Genomic DNA, 20,456 nt, shown 5'->3' with positions numbered 1-20,456 from the left:
CCACCAGCAAGACCCCGACCTGGACCCGGAGCATCCCAGCCGCGGGGATGCTGACCACCACCAAGCCCCTGTTTTCAGTCACCGTGAAGGTACAGGACTGCTGGACTCAGAGGAATTTTCGGCTCAGGCTTTCCTCCCGGTGGGAGCCTCTTTTGACCAGACCCAGTCTCTGCTTTGGGATGTGAACTAAAACCTTCAACTCTGGCTGGGATGACACTGGAATGGGAAAGGACACGTGACACAGAAAAATACACACTTTGCAGGCACATGGACAAAAGGGTGATAGCAGGACCCCAGCCAGGGGCCACACCCATCGCCAGCACAACACATTTTCCAGATCTGTGACGTGAGATGACCTGGTGTTTGGTGTCACCGCCTGGGCCGGAATGTGGCTGCACTGATGAGGAAGAAAAGGAGAGGCCACCCGCAAACATCCCGGATCCTGCCATCTGCAAAGGCCCGTAAGGAAGCAGATGCGAAGAACGTGGCTGCCCCTGGAAAGCTGCAGAAATGTCTCTGCCAAGACTGTCTTCGGCTCGGTGACCCAGCCTGCTGCCCCTTCCATTACCAAAGCTGCTCTTAAGAAATAAAGCTTATATCAGTTGTTTACACTTTAGCAAGAATTTCGTTGTGTCAGCCCTCTCACGGGGACATTTTAAGCCAGCTCTGCAGTGGATAAATGAAAGCATTTGTCTCCAAGTAAAAGGATTTCAAGCATCATGAATAAGGAAAGAGATGTTTGGGGGCCAGGCAAGGCCATCCCCAATGCCCTAAACTCCCCAGAGCCCCATCATGAAACCTGGTCCATGATAAAATTCTCTACAAATGTCAAGTCTTAGTCATCTCTGATAAACCCACTCGGAATGAAGCCTTTGATCCACCTAGCTCTGCATGCAGAGTTCCCTAGAATTTAAATTCCCTGGAGGGAGGAAGTGGTCCTCCAGACTCCGAGCCCCTCTGTATTACACCCCAAGGTGAACGAAATAACGATCACATACAGGGTGTAGCTCAGGGGTCCCAAGCACACTCTACATCCCAGCCACATTCCACACACACTCATATCCCCCACGAAGAGCAAAGTTCTCTTTGTCCCAAGCAACTCAGGAATGCATGGCCAAGACTGGGGCTAAGAAGAGGCGAGGTGGGGTTGGGACCATGGGGATAAGGTGCCCAGGGGAGGGAGGAACACAGAGAGGATAAGAGAGTGATGAAGCAGGAAAGGGTGGACATAGGGCCCCTGAAGAGTAGGCATGGTAGCCGCTCCCCAGCCAGGGAGGCCGGAGCCCCCCGGGGTGGCCAGCACTTGCTGAGGCAGTAAGGCTCCCCGTGGCCTCCAAAACTGCTCCTTCCAGAAGCAAACTCCTTCCACAGGGCCTCCCTCCCACATTCAGACCAGCCTCTTGATTGAACCCCCAAGTGTCACAGAGCTCAGGTTAGGGACTGTTGCTCCAATGCAACCAGGAAATATTATTTAGCCGGGATATTTTTAGCAGGTAGCGGGCTCAGAGCAAATGTCATGTGAGCCATCTTCTCTTACACGGCAACTTTGGGCTATTTAAAGAGCTGGTAATTACGCTCCTGCCACCCTGATCAGGACGAGCTGAACGCGTGATTGCAGGGGCCCCTCATCTGCCGTGTGGAGCACTTGACGCTAATGGGGCCCAATTTTCGAAGCTGCCTGCCTAAATCTGTCCGGTCTCCAGGTGGACATGTGAATTGGCACGGAAATGCCAGCAAACTGCTCTTTGGAGCCTCCGCGAGGGTGCTATGCCTCCAGGCCCCAAGCCTGGCCAGGCTGCTCCCCACCACTGATATCTTGCCTCTGGACAAAGTTTTACCTTGGGCTTTGGACGGTGAGGATGTGGTGGTGATGTCCACGTGATAATCATGGTGTTGATGATCCCATCAGGCTGGCATCTTCTGAAGAAGCCACCAGCTCCCCTCAGAGGGACAGCAGCCACGAGGTCTGGAGAAGCAGGACACATTCATAAACAATCTGGCCAAAACAGGGTCACTAGGGGGTCAAGGAGAAGGCACTTCAGGGGACACTCAGGAAGGTGACAGGGCCAAGAAAAGATGGGCAGGACCATGAGGCTGGGCAGCAGGCCACTCAAGGAGAAACGCAAACTAGACACTTGTTCTCCCCAGGCACCAGCAGAACAGACCCTTTGCAGAAGCACCGGGCACAGAGTAGGTACATTATGTGGCTGAAAGAACGAATGCGCCACTATTCCTACAAGCAAGGCCAACGGGCGACCCACACTCTGCCCAGGTGGAGTCCTGATCTCTGTTCCCTTTGCAACGCTGTAGTGGGACATTGGCAATCGGGGCTTTGAATAAAGGCAGGTGCCTGGAGGGTGGGAGGCGGGCAGAGAGGGGCTCCAGCCCCTATCCTAGGAGGACAGTAGGAGGAATTCAGGAGAAGGCTTGAAGGGAAAGCTCACTGACTTCAAATATCCAAAGGGATGTGAAACAGAGAAGGGATGGGCTTCTCCCCAGAGACTGCAGAGAACAGACTGAGGACCAGAAGGAAAGCTCAGGGAAACCGCTGTGCCATATGGAAACAGGTGGCCTTGCAAAGGATGAGCTCCCCATCACTGGAGACTGTGCAGAGAATCTTAGCATGGGAAGGACCTCAGAGGCCTCCTGCCCAGCATCCCACCCAAAACTGAGGACCCCTCCCGGGCACCAGGGAGAGGCTTCCAGCTTCAGCTGCCAAGACATGGGCCCAGCAGAGTCGGCACTGTCCACTAACCCACTCCAAAGGAAAAGAGAAGTCAAAACCTGCCTTGGAGTGTCCCCAGGCACCAGGTCTGGCAGAACCTTCCAGAAAGTTGTCTGCCTACCTGTCCACTGGTGCATCCCAGGGGTGGGGCGGGGAGACCTGCAGAACAAAGAGGAAGCAACACCTCCAGGCAAGTGGTAAGCAAAAGTGAGAGTAAACAGTTCTGCCAGAGCACAGAAGCGCTGGCAATTACCCCAGCAGGAGGCCGGTGAGAGAGCCGTGCAGCCAGGTTGTTTGCTCATTAAGACAAGAAAATCATTTATGTTCTGAGACTTGAGTGTCAACAGACCCAGGGAAATGTCGTTGCCTCAGCTGCCGCCCTGGGCCTGGCCAAGGGGGCAGCTGGGGTCCCGGGCGCAGCTGGTGATGCTGAGAGCTGGTGCGTGTGGCAGGGACGCCGTCAGGACCCACTTTTCGCCCAGTTATCTTCCAGACTCCCCCACCCCCACCCCCGTCCTTCACCCATTTCTCCCTTGCCCTTTCTCTTTCCTCTTCAGATCCAACAAGTAAGGGTTGGGGAAGTGCTTCCAAGGGCCGGCACGCTCACCAAAGTCACTGTACCGTGAGGTGACCACCCATCCCCGATTCCCAGGGACTGAGCAGGTCCCCCTGTGTGGGACTTAGTGCCAAAACAGCAACAGTCCAATGCAAACTGGGACAGTCGGTCACCACCGTATGGCCTGTGAGCCTTGCAGCCACACCATGGGGGGCACCATTCCCCCACTGCACAGAGGAGGGGAAGGGGATGGTGTGGGCAGGGCACCTTCCCCAGAGCGCCTGCTGCAGCCCACACCCTCCACCCTGCCCCTCTCAGTTTCTTCTACTTGCTCCAAACCCCTCTTTGCGTTTGCTTCAGACCTTGGCAGGGAGGTTTTGGCACAAGGAGGGAGTCTCGGACCAGCAGAAGGCCCCTCGGAGATCATCTGACCCCTGTCCCAGTATAAGGTGGGGAAGTCTGAGGCCAGAGGGGCTGACTCGCCTCGACGATGCCCCCACCGAAGACCACCCCCAACTCCTCCACATGGAGGGACAGAGAGGGGCTCCCAGGAGCAGAAAGAAGCCAGCGGGGTTGGGAGGAGACCCCAGCCAGCTGAGCCTTCTCAGCTCCCCAGCTCTGCTGCCCCTTGGCCAAGAGCCCCTCCTGGCAACAGGTCCACGACAGCCCAGGAGGAGCCCCTTGAATGACCCCCACTGTTTCCTTGTCTTTGGAGGTGCCGCCTTCACTTGGGGAGTGAAGAGGCAGGAATGGGCCCAATGCCTGAGGTTTGGTGAGAGGATGGAGAGGTTTTGGAGTTTGCCTTTGCCACCACCAAAGCATCCCACTCTTCCCACACCTCGTCCTCCGCTGCAGCCTGGAGGAAGACAGAGAAGCCCCTGAAGGCTGGGCTTTGAGAAGGAGGGAAAAGTCCTGCTTAAGGAAGGAAGGGAAGACAGATCAAGAGCGAAGCAAAAACTCACCGTGCCCTTTAAGGCCCCACACGGAGGCTATATTTAGGACCGAGGACATTCCGCAGGACCTCGGGCAGCCTTCTCTGGGAGCAATCGCTAATCACTGCATTGAGTTTACGGGTGCCCCTGGGCACACTTAACCCAGGGCAATGAATAGTTATTGCTGGGCCTCCCGCTCGGGGCCTGTGGGCACACTTAAGCGAGTGCGCAGATCTCTGCGAGCGGGCATGGCTCCGGTACACCCTTGGGCACCCTGCGCCTTCAGTGGGGAGAAGCAGAGTATTAAATATCTATGTGCCCTGTGCCCACAGCTGCATTTAGCCAAGGGCAAGGCCGGCGAAGCTGCTTTAATTAAAACTTAATGCAAGTTCAAGGTGCAGGCATTGAAGCAGTGGCTACAGAAGTCACCAGGAATGAATCAGTCAATTGAATCAGGCTCTCAGGTGGGGGAGGGGGCCAGGGCAACGGGGGACCCGTCTTCTGTCATGTACTTGCCGCCCACTTCTCTGGGTCTGTGATCTGGGACGTGGGGCCACCGCACACTCCCACACCTCGCTTGGTAAATGATGCTGGGATGCGGGCATCCAAGCTTCAAAGACAGGTTGTTGGAGACAAAGCAGGCCCCTGGGCTGGGAGCCAGTCCTGCTTTTCTCAGTAACTCGGCCCAATGTCTTGTGACACAGCAACACCGTCCCCCTGGCGGCAACTCCCAGAATTACAGGTCCAGTGCTGAGGGAGAAGTGACCAGCGTCAGAATTCAAAGGAACACCCTGGTGGCAACACTAGAGGATCCTGAGGTGCAGCTCTGTGATTCTTAGGAGGACCAGCACCAGGCTTGGGGTGGCCACTTGTGCCACTAAAAAGGCAAATAGGCAGAGAAAGCCCAGCCACTCTGCCCCGATCCTTAAGAGTGGGAAGCAAAGGAATCTGAGAGGCCCGCCCATCTTTCCAAGATGGCAGGGAGCCGAGCTCGGAGCCAGAGGAGCACAGGTCCTCTGAGCCATGGGCCGGGGACTCTCTCTGCCAGACACACCTCTTTAAAAATTCAGACCAGAGGAGAGACCCTTCTTGGGGGAAAGCTCTACATCTCTTTCAAATCTGTTCCCTTTGCACCAGCACGGCACCTGGCGTGTAGTAGGTGCTTAATAAGTGCTTGTTGCATGAATGGTGATTGTCATTAGCAGGCTTTTTGAGCCAAACTCCTCCTTTCATTTCTCCTTTCCTCTGTTTCCTGATCTTCAAAATGGAGACATGACACCTGATTGCACCGGAGATACTTTAACGGCTAAAAGTCTATCATTCTTTGATGTTACCCAGGTCAAGAAGGAGCACCCAAGCCAGCAACATTTTTCAATGGAGAGAGAAAGAACAATATTGCAGCTTTGGTGACAACCCCATCCTCCCCCGTCCCCAGGGCCAGCTACGTTGGGAAGTGGAGAACATTAGCTCAGAAATCATTAATACTCCCACCCCTGCTCCAGCCTGCCTCCTCCCAACTTGCTCAGATAACAGCCCAGCAGACCGGGCATCCAGCCAGTGCCCACAAATGTCTTCAGGAGGGCCATGCCACACGGCACCTCCAGCTGCCACCTGCCAGCCCAGCCCCATCTTGAGACTCAGGAGCCATGGCCGCTGGAGAGAAGCCCAGCCTGGGGTCCCCCCACCCCCGGGCCTGCAAACCCATTAGCTGAGTGAATGTGGGCCAGCAGTGGACACACTCTTGGCCCGGCCTGGACGTTATCACTGGACACTTCATTATGCAGCAGTCACTCTGCTCCAACCTTTTCATCCCCCTCTTTGAAATATTCTGATTCCAACCTGTAATTTGCTTTCGAGAAATAGAGCAAATTTCATGAGTGCAAATGAAAGGAAAACACAGTTAATAGGCTGCAATTATAGGTCAGGTAGTCACTGACTGACTCTTCACAGCAAATATGATTAACATCCACCCACTGGAAGCCAGGCAGTTCTTGAGGAAGAGGCTAAGCAGCGAGGCTTCCGGGACTCAACACCTGGGCCTGGTGGCTCAGCCCCGACCAGGGACGCTGTCAGGGCTGGGGAAGAGTTGCGGAGTTCAGGAAGATCAAACCTGGCCGGACAGAACAAGAGCTGGTGCCTGAACATCCCTAGACAGATGTCGAACATCCGCCCTCATCTTGCCTCCCTCGACCCTCATGGGTGTCTCAGCCCCGACCAGGGACGCTGTCAGGGCTGGGGAACAGTTGCGGATTTCAGGAAGATCAAACCTGGCTGGACAGAACAAGAGCTGGTGCCTGAACATCCCTAGACAGATGTCGAACATCCGCCCTCATCTTGCCTCCCTCGACCCTCATGGGTGTCTCAGCCCCGACCAGGGACGCTGTCAGGGCTGGGGAACAGTTGCGGATTTCAGGAAGATCAAACCTGGCTGGACAGAACAAGAGCTGGTGCCTGAACATCCCTAGACGGATGTCGAACATCCGCCCTCATCTTGCCTCCCTCGACCCTCACGGGTGTCTCATAGGATAGGCTTTCTGATTCCCATCTTAACATGAGGCAGTTGAGGCTCAGAAGAGGTAAATAACTAAGCCAAAGGCTTGTGGCCACTCTGGGACTGGATGCACAGTCCAGTCTCATTCATTCCTGCACTTGCTGTGGGCAAGACGGAGCTTCAAAGATGTCAAACCAGTGAGTCCCACAAGAGATGCTGGGGCTGACCTCATTCAGCCACATAGGAAGAAGCAGAATTGAAGCTTTGTGGTGGGGCCTGAGAAGAGTGTGTATTGATGGGGTGGGAGGCTAGGGATGTCAAAGAGGAGGGTGATTGCAGAAAGGAACAGAGAGAGAAGGAAGAGGATGGTTCCCAAAATTTCTCCCCCTACCATGGACCACAGCCGCCTCAGGAGAAACTCTGGGCTGGGTCGAGGAAGGGAGGACAAAGAAATGAAGGCAAGAGGAGATGGAGGTGAGGAGAAAAAGAGAAGAGGAAAACCTGAGGGCCCGTGGGGCCGTTCACACCCTCTCAGGGGCCAGGCGGTGGAATCGATGCAGCGGGACTGCCCAGTGAGCTGCAACCCTCTGGGCCCCAGGCCATCAGCTGCTGCCTAAATCAGGGTGGCTCCTTGTCCTTCTGGCCCCTAGAGACGCATCAGCTCCCCCTCAGACTGGCATGAGCCCACTCCTCCAACCCCAGCCCTGAAACCTGCTTCCCTGAGCCTTCCCTGGGCGGGGCCCAACCTGTGTGGGGCCTGCAGCTCATGCAACTTGGGAGAAGGCCTTCTTTAAGAAAATATACACATAGCTTACTTTTGCGAATTTTACAGAGTCTTGTGGTCTTGTGAGCATGCGAGGGGCTGCGCAAGCGAGGGGCCCTGAGCTTGTGCTTGGTCAGCTCCACAATTGATCAGCATTTGCTCGCTTCATTAAGCACTGACTGAGCACCTACTGTGTGCCCGGCCCTAAGGCGACACTCTGGGGATGACTCCCCTCCCCCAAAGACACTCCAGACCTAGCAGGAGATGCTGCTTTTTTTTTTTTTTTTGCAGGGGTGGGAGTGATTACATTTATGTATTTATTAATGGAGGTACAAGGGATTGAACCCAGGACCTTGTGTATGCTAAGCAGGTGCTCTACCACTGAGCTGTAGCCTCCCCTCTAGATACGTTATTAATGGTGGCAGGTACAATGGTAGAAACAGGTACAATGCACAGAGGAGGAGTGATCAGCTATTAGGAAGACTGCCTGGAGGAGGCAGCATAGGAGATGGGGTAACGCTCCTAGTGGTCTTCTGAGATCTATGCCCATAAACTCTGAGAGGGCAAGCCTGGTCTCTCTGTCTCCCTCGGCTTGGTTTCTAGGGAGGAAAAGGGACAGTATTCCTTTTCTTGACATCCAAACTCAGGCTTAGCTCCTTTTGTGACCCAGGGTGGAAGCTTCCCAAGAGACATCATCAGGTCTGACACTTCCCTACCCCACCTCCTTCTGCACAAAGCAGGCCATGTATCAGGCTTGAAAAACGAAGTTACCGTAGGGATCATGATACAGGAAGTAGCCACACTTAGCAAGAGAAGAATCGCTGGGGACCCTCCAGGTCCCCATAATGAGAAGAGGACAGAAACGTGGGTTGAGCTGCTGAAGCCACTTCTCTGTGAGATCAGAAATCTCAGACACCAGATATAAACCAAAGGGCTGCTGTGCCCAGAAGCCCCTTACCTGTAAGAGATTTTAAAAAACAGCAGTCATAGGAAAAGGCCTGGAAAGGTTTACACCAAAAGGAACTCCCATTGCTTCTACCTTCAAAATATATCTAGGATCCTGCCCCTTCTCCCCACTCTGGTCCCCAGCCCAGGTTTCTGCTGCTACCTCCTCCTTGTCTCCTAGCTTCAATCCCTAGCCCCTAATTGTCTATACTCCACGCAGCAGCCAGCAGGATCCTTTTCAAAAGTAGGTCAGATCATGTCCCTCCTCTGCTCAAACCTCCCCATTTTTCACTCTGAGGAAAAGCCAAAGTCCTCCACAGCCCCAGTGGTTTTGCCCCTCGTCTCCCTGACCTCTTCTCCCTTTGCTCCAGCCACAGTGACCTCCCTGCTATCGCTCAGGCACGCCAGGAACACTCCTGCCTCAGGGCCTTTGCACTGGCTGTGCACGCTGCCTGGTGCGTGCACATACAGCCATACAGATACCTGTATGGCTCACTCCCTCCGCCTCCTTCAAGTCTTTTAAAAAATGTTGCCTTTTCAAGGTGACCCACCCTGACCCTCGTTATCCTGTCCCCTGCTTCTTTTCTCTGTAGCACTTTATGCCTCCTAAACTTAAGGCTCGTCTCCCTCCACCCAAATGTCAGCTCCACGGGGCTGGGGAGTCGGTTTTGTTCATGGCTGCATCCCTGGTGCCTTGAGCAGTCAGGGATATAGAGGGCTCTCAATAAATATTCGCTGAATGAGTGAAACACAAAGAAGGCTCTCTCTGCGTGGGCAGAGATTATGGGTAGTTTTTATTATCTTCTTTAGATTTTCTCTAGTTTCCATAATTATCTCGTATAGCTTTTGTCATTTTTTTGAAGTCATTTTTAAAAGATAGGAGTTTCATTTTCAAATCCTTGACGTAATTGCGTATTTGATAGGAGATGAATACGCTATTCCAAAAAACAGCTCTGGAAGCCTTTCTGGGGGCGATTCGCTGGTGACGCGCTTTCCTTTTAAAAGCGTGCAGTTTCCACCTCTATCTTTAGCAAGCGATCAGGGCTGTGCCTCTGGCAGGGGGAGGCTCTGAAAGGTAGATCACTGGGGAAATAAAGTGTCTTAGCCTGGATGTGCAAATTGACCTGGATCGTTTTAGTTTTGCATTCACGTTTGCACTTTGTAAATATTTGCCTGGCATCCCGCTGCTCACACCTGCTCGCTGTCCCCTCAAGTTTGTGGAAGGCAGCAGGCACCATCATCTCCCCAGCCCCACCTGGCGCTGCTTGTGCTGTTGCTTGAAAAGAAAACTCTCCCACGGAAGCCACAGGTGTCTCTGACAGCGCCTAAAACTAATGGCCTGTGGCTGGCCGCTGTGACTAATTCTCTGATTATTGACTTTATGATTTTACGCTTAAAACTTCTTTATAATAACACACAGAAATGTTTAATGGGCTCTATCCAGAGCCATAAAAATTACTTATTGAACAAACGTTTTAAAACTATTAATCTATTGTTTTCCATTAATAATGGCTCTCCAAAGAATGGGTGACAGCTTAATGTATCCACAGCATTTCTCCTCGAAAAGTGGCCTTTTAATACATAAATACCGCTCCTGAGGCATCGCGGGCTGGCCGGCCATCGAACAGCTGACACTCCCAGGACAGATGGAGGCTCTACTAGTCCCAGAAGGTGCTTCTAGGGATTTCCAGAATGAACAGGGGCCCTGGGAGACTGTCCCTGTCTCTGAAAGAGACCAGAAAGCCCCTGCCCTCGATTTCTCTCTTTTTGTTCAAAAGAGAAGAGGAATTTTGAGGGCCTGTTTCTCAGTGCCTGTGATGGAGAGCACAGAAGGATGCAGGCAATTGACACATCGCTACCCTTGTTCCTTCTAGAAGGTTCCAGGTAACCACCTGGTTGTACCCACCCCCTTCCCACTTCTTCTGTTGGCAAGCTCATGGCTGAAAGGGTTCTGTGATACTGTACCCTTGTTTTTTGCTATTTTAGGGGCATAATTCCCCCACCAAGCATGAGATGGCCTCTCTTCAAGTGTTTAAGAATCATCTCTTTAAAATAAATCGTCCATTTATTTTTCTGGGTAATTCAGATTGTGGAACATATCAGCACCAGATGGGCCCTTCTTCTAGGGCTTCAGGCTGTTTGGTCATTTAACAAATATTTATTGAGCATCTGCTAAGTACGAGGCTGTGTTCTTGGTTCTGGGGACACAGGAATAAACTAGAAACGCATCGGCCTTGCCCTCATGGAGTCCTTCTGTTGGGGAGGAACGCAGTTGGCAGCAGGTGAACATCATAGAAGATCATTTTAAGATCATTTAAGTAATGAGTGCAGAGAAACAGAATGAGATTGGGACAAGGGTGGGTGGGGACTATCTTTGATGGAGAGTCAGGAAGGCTCCTCTGAGACGGTGGCCTTTGAGTAGAGATCTGAGTGACAGGAAGGAACCAGCCATGAGAAATGGGGGAGAAGCATTCCTGGCAGAGGAAAGGCAGTGCAAAGTCCCTGGGGGTGAGGTATCCATACAAGCATCTCTCACGAGGTGAAGGCCCTGCCCAGCCAATGACTGTCCCTTACCTGGCAAGTGCAGATCTGCTCAGCCACTGCCTCAAACCCTCCACATGGCTCCTGGGGATCCACAAGGCATGTAGTTTGAGAAGCACTCAACCTTGTCTGCCAAACAAGAAGATACTTCGGAGAAGGGAGGAAAGACTTCTCCTCCCAGCCCTACTTCAACAGAATGGTTAGAAAGAGGCACATAAGAGTCATCTTGCCACAACTGAGAAGGACCCTTTACTCCATGCAGAGGTCACAGTTCACGGAATGTCAGAGGGGATATGTCTTAGGATGGGACCTCCCGAACGTCAGGGTGCCTACAAATCACCTGGGGGTCTTTTTAAAATATAGATTCTGATTCAGTAGGTCCAAGGTGCGGCCTGAGATTCAGCAATTCTAACAAGCTCCTGGGTGATACCAGTGCTACTGGTCCAGGGACCACACTTTGAGTAGCAAGGTCTTAGAGGTCATTACATCTCCCTGCTGTTTTATACAGGGAGACAGGGAGCAATGTGACTTAATGGTAACAGTAGGGCACGGAGGTCAGAGCACCTGGGTTTGAATCCCACTTCTGTTCTCTGTGTGTGTGTGTGTGTGTGTGTGTGTGTGTGTGTGTATGTGTGTGCCAGTTGCTCAGTTTCAGTTTCTTCCTGTAAATTGATTGTATGATGACAATGGTGGTGATGATAGTCACGATGGTGGTGGAGATACTGGTGATGATGGTGATGATGGAGATGATAGTGGTGATGGTGGTGATGGCTGTGGTGACGGTGATGATGGTGGTGATGGTGGTGACAGGACGTCACAGGGTAGATGTGAGACTTGAATTCATGCACAATGATCTTCACAGGGTGCCCATCACAGAGAGTAGTGCCTAAAGATGACAACTGTTACAATGATAATTACTGTCACCCAGAGATTAAAGGACACGTACACGGTCACAGAGCAGCAAGATAAGGTGCCTAAACATCCCCACCATCATTTTCCAGCTCATAGTCAACAAATGAGAGTGTCAGAGAAATCGAATAATTGTTAGAATGCACATGACCCTGAATCAATACTGACCCCAGTGTGATGTTCCTCTGCTGACACGGGAGGTACATCTGACTCCTGGCAGGCCTCAGGGTCATCATTGTGGACACAGCCTCCCATTGTCCGGGAGAGTCGGTGGAGAAAGGGGGGGCTCGGGGCTGAGTCTGCACAGCACAGATGCGTGATAACCACGTGCAGTTTAAAGGTATGAACAGGCCTCGGATAGGAATCGTTTACGAGTCACTCAACTCATAAAAGAGAAGTAGGGGGAAACCAGGGCATTCTTGGAGCTTTGCAGCTCAGCTGAGGACTCCTGGGCACAGCCCGAGGTGAGAGGCAGTATGCTCACCCCCAATCCAGTCTCCAGACAGCATTCAAGAAGGATCTTAAAACATAAATGAGATGTCAGTCCTTTCTCAGAAGCCTTCAACAGCTCCCCACTGCCCTTGGAATAAAATTCAAACATTTCTACCAACCACACAGCCCTGCCCACCTCTCTGTCCTCTTCCATTACCACGCTCCAGCCAAGCTTGACTTTTGTCCACGTCAGGGCCTCTGCACATACTGTTCCCTCTGCCTGAAGCACCGTTCCCTGTTCTTCACACACCTGGCTCCTCTTCATCCAGCAGGTCTCAGCTTCAATGTCACCTCCTCTGGGAGATTCTCCCTGCCCATTTCCATCTCTTCTCTACCCTCGCCTTGTGTTTGTTTCCTTCCTGGCTCACATCGCTGTTGGAAATTAAGTTATCTAGTGGTTCCCAAGATTACTGCTTATTTCTCCCAGTTGGGTGAAGATCAGTTGGGTGAAGATAAGTGCAGGTAAGCTTGTCTCCCACTCAAGTGAAAACGAGCTCGAGGAGGGCAGTGGCTGTGTCTGTCTTGTTCACAGTCTATTCCCAAGGCCTTCTGTGGACCAGAGCCTGATGCACAGTAGCTGCTTAGTAAATACTTCCTGGGAAATGGTTTCGGCTGCAGCCCTGCGTGATCAGGAGACCAGGAATGACGGACGAAGTAACTACCTGGTGATCTGTCTATTTCCCTTCTCTCTGCATCTACTAAAATATAAGTTCCACGAAAAGGCATAAATTGTGTCTAACTTATTCACTATAGCACCCCAGCCCCTTGCCCCGTGCCTGGCATCCACAGACACCTGATAAATAAGTGTTAGATATGTGTTTTCATTCCAAGTACACTAGAGTTTTCTGTAACCACACAGGAAAAAAAAAAATCAAATGCGATAGTAGAATCTTGTTGGATGCAATGTAGCTCCTTGAATAGAGCCCTGCCCAGGCCTCCCTAATGGCACAGAGTTGATAGAGATCTTAAATTAAATGTACTCTAGACAAGACTGATCTGACAACTGGAGAAATGGGAAGATGGAAAAATCTTATCTCCTGGGTTAATTTCTCTCCCAACAGAGACATTAAAGCTGCCGGGAAGAACACAAGATACATGGGGCCCTGGGGTGGGTTGGACTGTCAGATTTCAGATCCTGGATCTGGCTGTGTGACCTGAGCAAGTTCTTTCAACCTCTCCAAGACTCCACTTCCTCTCCTGAAAAGTGAGCCCAAGCTCAAGAAAGGATTCATCTTGCCCATAGAACGATTTGGTCCTTTGCCCCCAGCTCCTAGGAGGTGAATTCTAAGCCTGTGGAATATTTCACCTGATAAGAGTCTTTGTCTACCTGCAAGCTTGGGCCACACCGGATGCTTTTTGCTGATTATGTGAGATATTGTGGCGGACCTTGGACATTGTGGTATCGGCTCAAGGTATCTGTAGGGGCTGGAGACTAAGGTCAGGTGTCAGCTGTGCCTGTGTGACTGACCCCCAGTAAAAACTCTGGACACCAAGGCTCAGGTGAGCTTTCCTGGCTGGCAATATCCTGATATATGGTCACACATCATTGCTGGGAGGAGTTAGCTCTGCTCTCATGACTCCACTGGGAAAGAATGACTAAAAGCTTGTACCCGGAGCTGTCCTGGATTCTGCTCTGTGCGCCTCTTCCTTCAGCTGAGCTCAGCCTGTGTCCTTTCACTATAATGAACCAGAACCATGACTATAACAGCTTTTCTGAGTTCTATGAGTCCTTCTAACGAACGACCAAACTGCAGGTGGTCTTGGGGGACCCCTGAACTTGAAGTTGGTGCCCTGAGCAAGGCTGGTCTTAGGGACTCCTGAACCAGCACCTCCCTCTTTGGGTTTCAAGAAGGTAAAACGAGATGATGTACGTACAACCACCCAGAAGATGTGTTCGACAGAGATGTGCCATTTTTCTAGTGTCTTCTATCTGGTGGCAGAGCCTTCGGAGTTCACCTGCCTGGGGTGAAATGCTGGCTCTCCCGTTCACGGCTGTGGGACCTGAGACAAGTCATTCCTGCCTCTGGACCTTGATTTCCTCATCTAAAAATCGTGCTGTCATAATGCTGAGTTAATGGACACAAGTCCCTGAAAGCAACCATGGCACACAACACACACACCACGTGCTGGGTTTTCATTAGTGCCAAACTCCAAGTCAGAGGATCCAGGCCCAAACTCCATTCTGGCACCAGCCAGCCACGTGACCACCAGCACTGGGCTCCCCGGAATCCCATTTCCTCCTCAGGAGAATGAGAGATTGAAATGTAGCTTCTGCAGAAGGCTTTCTCACTTCCCAAGTTACCCAGTATTACCAGGTTGCTTCTCAGTCTGCTCCATGGGGAAATGCCTGAATGATGCAAGTCATAAAAACATCATTCATTTCTCTGTTGAAATTTCAAGCCAGGGCTTGGTCTGTCCTTGTTTGACCTGAAGGGGAGGAGCCCTGGGAACACCACAGGTAAACACAGGCAAGACAGACAGCCCGGCAGGAGAGGAGGGGCAGGGAGGGGCTGTTGGCTGGGGTGGGGGGACTGGACACAGGTGCTGCTGGGGCTACCTTCCTTCAGTCAGTCCCTTCTATTTATTTGGAGGTCCTACCCCAGCAAGTGACCAAGACAGGGAAAGACCCACCCAAAACAAGGAAAGAAATCAATGAACAAAGCAATCTCAGAAGACAATCCACCTCTGAAGAAAATAAAACAAAGCAATGAAATACAAAGCATTTGCAGTGCAGAAGGTTGGTGTTAAAAGAGAATTTTCAAAAAAGGTAACATCGTGACTTTCATATGGATTAAAAAATGAACTCATGTGAAAGATGTTATTTAACCTTATTAATGAGGGAATCAGGCAGATGTTACAACCAGTTCAAAGGAGAAATCAAAGAACAGACATATTGATAGATGAAAAATGTTGGAATGAATTTGCAAATAGACCAAAACTGGCTCCTTCCACAGAGGGTGAGGGAAGTCAGTTGAACTGCCTGTGATGCAGTTTATCCGCACGTCCAAAGACAAGGATCATTTGCCTTGTCATAGGCGCTCTACAGCTTCCAACGCTGTAAAACAGCTCAGAGACAATGCAAGACTAGAATCAGATAGCAGAAAGAGTGTCCTGTGAACCCTGGAGGCAGGCAGTTATATTTTTTTACCTTATTTCAAATTTCCTATGTCAGGTAAAATGTTGGTGAGCAGTGACATTTGAGCCAAGATGGTGTGTCAAGGAGTCCCAGGCAAAGATCTGGGGACAGGTATCCCCAGCAGGGGGAACACCAGGTGCAGATTTTTAAAATACAGAATGAGTTGGGTGTGTTTAAGGAACCGAAAGAAGATCAGTGGAGCTGGAGCCAGTGACAAGGTTGCAAGTGTTGGGTACAAGGTGAGACAGGCGGGGACCTGGGTGAAAAAGTGCAGACTGGCGTTGTATCTTAAGAATGAAGATTCTTGCCCTGGAGAACTCCAAGCAAGGAAGGGACAGGAGCTCCCTTACGTTTCAAGAGAATCTTCCTAGCTGGTGAGACTAGCTATTTTAAAATGACTGGAGGCAAGAGCCTAAACTTTTCGGAAAGCAATTTTCCTTAGGGAAGTTCAGAAAACAATCCTGGAGCCAGAAGCTGGAAAGAGGGGCTGACAATAACAGGAAGAGACAACAGGACACAGAGCAGTAGGAAGGTCCTGCCTCCCAGTGGGAATGAGGTTGGTTCAACTACTTTGGGAACCTGGTAGGAGTTACTCAACTGCACATACCTCCACCCTCTGACCTCCAGCAATTCCACTCCCACTGAAGTGTGAGCACGTGGGCACCAGAAGACACAGAGAAGATTGTTCACTGCTGCTCTATTGTTTCCTAAAATTGGAAACTGCTCAAATGCCCATCAATAGTAGAACGGCTATGGTGGTCTGTTCATCCAACGGACAGTGTGATAAAAAAAAGGGATGAATTACTGACGTGCACAAATAAATCTCAGAAACATTTTGCTGAGTGAAAGAAGCCACACACGAAGAGTACATACTCTTTGATTACTTTAATAGAAGTAAAAAAAAAAAATAGATCAAACTAGCCCTTGGGTTTGGAAATCCGGAGAGTGATTAGCTTCAGGGAGGAAGATGAGAGTGAGGAATGAATGAGAAGCCTAAGAAAGGCTACCAAGGTCATGATGGTCTGTTTCTTGTCCTGGGTGGTATTCACAGGAGCGCTTGCTTTGGAACAATGAATGGGGCAATGCACTAGTGCTGCAGGGGAAAACTGTGACATCCTTTGAAATCTATCCCCAGCATTACTAGGTTTCTTTAACGGAAAATCAGATGTGTCTAGTGCACTTTGGGGGATTATTTGATTCTCTGCACCTTTCATCGCCTTTGAGCTACTTTACAACTCTGTACGTTGGTGAATACTAATAAAAATGCAAATGACTCTTGTCCAGAAAAATGCATATTGTGTCCAGTGGAGTCGCGGTTGATTCCTGACTTATGGATCATGACCAATTTTGTATCTAATAACCTCTTTCCGGCATTCCTGACTGCCTATATGTGTGTCTGCTCCTTGGGTTCTCCTTTGAACCGATCATAATGTCGTACTGGTTCCCTCGTTAGTTAATGAATTAAATAAGATCTCTTACATGTGTTCATTCAATATTTGTATGAAAGTCATGATTATACCATTTTTAAAAATTCTTCTTTAACAAGATCTATGTTTTTCTGTATGCGTGTTAAGACTCAATTTGAAAAGTTACATATAAAAGGGCAGGATAGGGTGCTATGATTTCACCTAAGAATGCTGTCCCCAAGCCCGTCGACTCCTGGGTGGGACAGGGCCAGGCCACCTGCCAAGGCTCACAGTCTACACAGAGTGGGCTGGCCAAGAATTCCCTGCAGGGAATCTGAGCTGAGCCCGCAGCCTTAGAGCCAGTGGAACAAGAGGCAGCCAGCTGCCTAACTCCACTCATCGAATTCACCTCGCCGGCAAGTGCGGGTCCCTCTCCGAGGGGGCAGTCTCCTCCCCGCTGGCCAAACCTGCTGCAGCCAGCGTCCTCTGGCTCCCAGACAGGGGGAGCACTATTATTACCTGATTAATTCACAAAACAAAGACCTGGCTGGGGCAACTGGGCTTGGAGTGAGGTTCTCTGAGGGCGAGTAAATCTGGAACTAGAACAGAGAAATAAACCAGGGAAGAAGTGGTTGTCTCTGACATTTAGCACCATCCTCACCGGGACTTTGCCTCTGCTGTTCCGTTGAGGAAAGCTGCACAAAACTGACCTTGCAAGAGACTGGGGCGGTGGGGGGGGTGGACGACCACCCCTCCTTTGGTACCCACTCCAATACTCCTTCTTGAGCTTCGGAACCCCCGAAGATTGACAAATGGTGAGGAAAAAGATGTAGGTTGGGGTTTTGCCTCCTCACTTCTGCAACCCAGCTACAGAGGCCCCTGAACTTGCCCATCCCAGCCTTGGGGTAGAATGACCCTCCATCCCAAAGCTGAGCCCCCTCTCTGGGCATCCGTGAGAAGGAGATAGGTCCTGGGGGCTTTCAGGGGGACAGAGCCGAGGCCTTCTCTTCTCCCACTCCTCTACTCAGCTTCTCAGTCATCTCACTAAACAGGAGCCCTGCCAGGAACGGCCAGCCTCCCACCCGGAAAGTCAGCTATTGTTGACATTCAAGCTGGTCCTTGGAGGCCTCACTTCCCACTCAACAGGAGCTTTTCAAAGTGCTTCTTAAAAGTGGATCTCCCCTGGGGAAGGGAGGCAGCAACCCTGCTGCTAAGGCAAATGAGATTTTTCTCCATAGCCTCGCCAATTCAACAGCTTGTGACTAGGACCCCTGTCATTTGAAAACTCCTTGAGATCAAGCATCTCTTGGTCAACTTGAACCCAGCAGCTGCCTCCTGGCCTGGACAAATGTACCTGGAAGCAGTTCCAAGCACATAAATAAAAGGTCAGCTCCCCTCCTCCCCTCCAGCGCAGGTCTCAAGGGTCACTCAGGTGCCAGAAAGCTCAGGTAGGTGTTAGCATCTCCCAGCTCCTCGAATTGGTGAGATAGCCCTGGGACTCCAAGTAAGAGCAGGGACCAGAAAGATGTCAATAGATCGGTTCCCCCGAAAGGCAAGGCCTCCACCTCAGCTTACAGGAGAAGTCTGTGCAGGGAGGAAAGAAAAGTTTTCCCAGACCCTCTTAGGGTCCCTGGCAGGGGTCTCAAAATGAAGCTGACAAGACAGATTAACAGGAGAAGAACATACATGTTGATTTCATATAAGTTTTACAAGACACAGGAGCCTTCATAAGAAAATGAAGACCCTAAGAAATGGTTCAACCAGAGTGTTTTTATGCTGGGCTTGAGGAAGAGTGGAAAATCATGGAAAGATGAGACGAAGTGTATGAGGTGAGTGTAGGCATCTGGGGAGACTTAGCAAGGCCTGTTCGTTCAGATGCCTCTCAGTGTCCCTCGTCTTGGAGGAAAGGATGCCCCCTTCCCCTGGGTATACGGAGGGCTCCTCTCACCTGAGGGTCTTATGACCTGCTTCAGGGGAGGTCAGAGAGTCCTTCCTGCTTCTGCTGTTTTCCCAAACTCCCTCAGCTTAAAATATCCAATATGCCAAGATGCCATATTATGGGTGGTGTGCCTGAACCCCGTCGACTGTCTCCAGGCCAAAGGAAGGAAGGAAGCTGAGCAGCCGAGTTTAACCTGAAGAACAGTCATGCTCTCTTGACCCGACTTCCCAAAAACCTTCCCTGGGGTCCCACCTGGCAGGGTTCAAAGGGATCTGAGAGCAGCCACTCCCGCCAGCTGAGGCTTGGAGAGATGCTGAAACGATGAATGGAAAATTGCTGAATAAACCAGCCCAGGTGAGAAAAATCATGAACAGAGGAGGGACGGCAGCTGACTTAGGTTTTGCAAGGATCACAACGGGCACTGCATTGAGAATGGCCTGGAAGGGGGTCAGGGAAGGAGTAAGGGGGCTAGCTGAGAGCACAGGACCATCATCCATTCAGGAGACCAGGGTCCCCTGCACACTCCAGCCCTCCTGCCTCCAGGCTGTGCCTTTTCCTAGAGGCTGCAACCTCCACTCTCACTCATTAGGTTACTCTCCTCCAAGTTCTCCAGGACTAGCACCGCTGGCCTGGATCTCCTTGTTAGACATTTTCAAAGCACATAGTGCTTTCGTGCCACAAAGCAAAGCTACGAATAAGAGTGGAAGGAAGAACCAGACCAGAAGTTGGGAGATACATCCTGGCCCCAGTTGTGCCGCTGACCAGCTCGGGCAAATCACCTCCCTTCCCTGTGCTTGCCTTTCCACACCTGCTGTTGGGGGCAGAGTTCTGTGCCCCACAATCTCAAAAAATTCATATATTGAAGTCCTAACCACTAGTACCTCATTACATGACCTTATTTGGAGATAGGGTCTTTACAGAGGTAACTAAGTCCAAATGAGGTCATGGGGGGCCCTAATCTAATCGGATTAGTGTCCTTGTAAGAGGAAGCTAGGACAGACACACAGAGGGGGAAAATCCACGAAGACATGGGAGAAGACAGCCATCCACAAGCCAAGGAGAGAGGCCTCAGAAGCAACCAATCCTGCTGACACCTTGAGCTCCGACTTCTAGGCTCCAGAACTGTAAGAAAATTAATTTCTGTTGTTGAAGTCCCCCAGTCTGTGGCACTTTGTTCTGGCAGCCCCAGCAGACCAATACACCTGCACAATGCGGGCTTGGGACCCTAAGGCTCCTAATGCCCCTTGCCAGTGAAAAATACATGTCTTGACTCTAACTGTTCTAGTCTATCTGTACATATGCCTCCCCCCAACCCCACCCCCAAAGACTTGCCATCATTGAAAGTCAAGGAACTTCAAACTTCAAAATCCCGGCAGAGTCCCGGGCACAGAGCAGCTCTTAACAAACACTTGCTGAGTGAAGAAAGGAACAACAGGGCAGAAGTAATAGGGAGCAGCCTTAGTTCTGCAAAATACAGTGGACAGTCATTCAACCGATGTTCATTGAGCACCTGCCACGTGCCAAGCCCTGTTCCGGATGCAGGGGTCACAGTGGTGAGCGGGAACTCTCTTCCCTGCCCTCCTGGAGGTTTCTTTCTAGTATGAGGGAGAGGGGAACAAAC

General features: G+C 51.0%; 1 protein-coding gene across 1 annotated transcript in view; it reads right to left on the bottom strand.

Annotated features, from left to right (window-relative positions):
* The window catches only part of CIROZ (ciliated left-right organizer protein containing ZP-N domains), a 40,630-nt gene that overhangs the window by 5,868 nt on the left and 14,306 nt on the right, over positions 1 to 20,456 (bottom strand). The window contains 3 exon segments of the mRNA XM_074375972.1: positions 21 to 573; positions 1,900 to 1,996; positions 5,793 to 20,456. The exon segment at positions 5,793 to 20,456 is cut by the window's right edge and continues 14,306 nt beyond it. Coding sequence (XP_074232073.1) covers positions 21 to 573; positions 1,900 to 1,996; positions 5,793 to 6,023 — 881 coding nt within the window. The 5' untranslated portion in view covers positions 6,024 to 20,456.

The sequence above is a fragment of the Camelus bactrianus genome, chromosome 13 (assembly GCF_048773025.1).
Source record: "Camelus bactrianus isolate YW-2024 breed Bactrian camel chromosome 13, ASM4877302v1, whole genome shotgun sequence".
In the NCBI taxonomy this organism is placed as follows: domain Eukaryota; kingdom Metazoa; phylum Chordata; class Mammalia; order Artiodactyla; family Camelidae; genus Camelus; species Camelus bactrianus.
The sequence above is the reverse complement of the archived record's forward strand: the minus strand, read 5'-3'. Positions and strand labels throughout refer to the sequence as shown.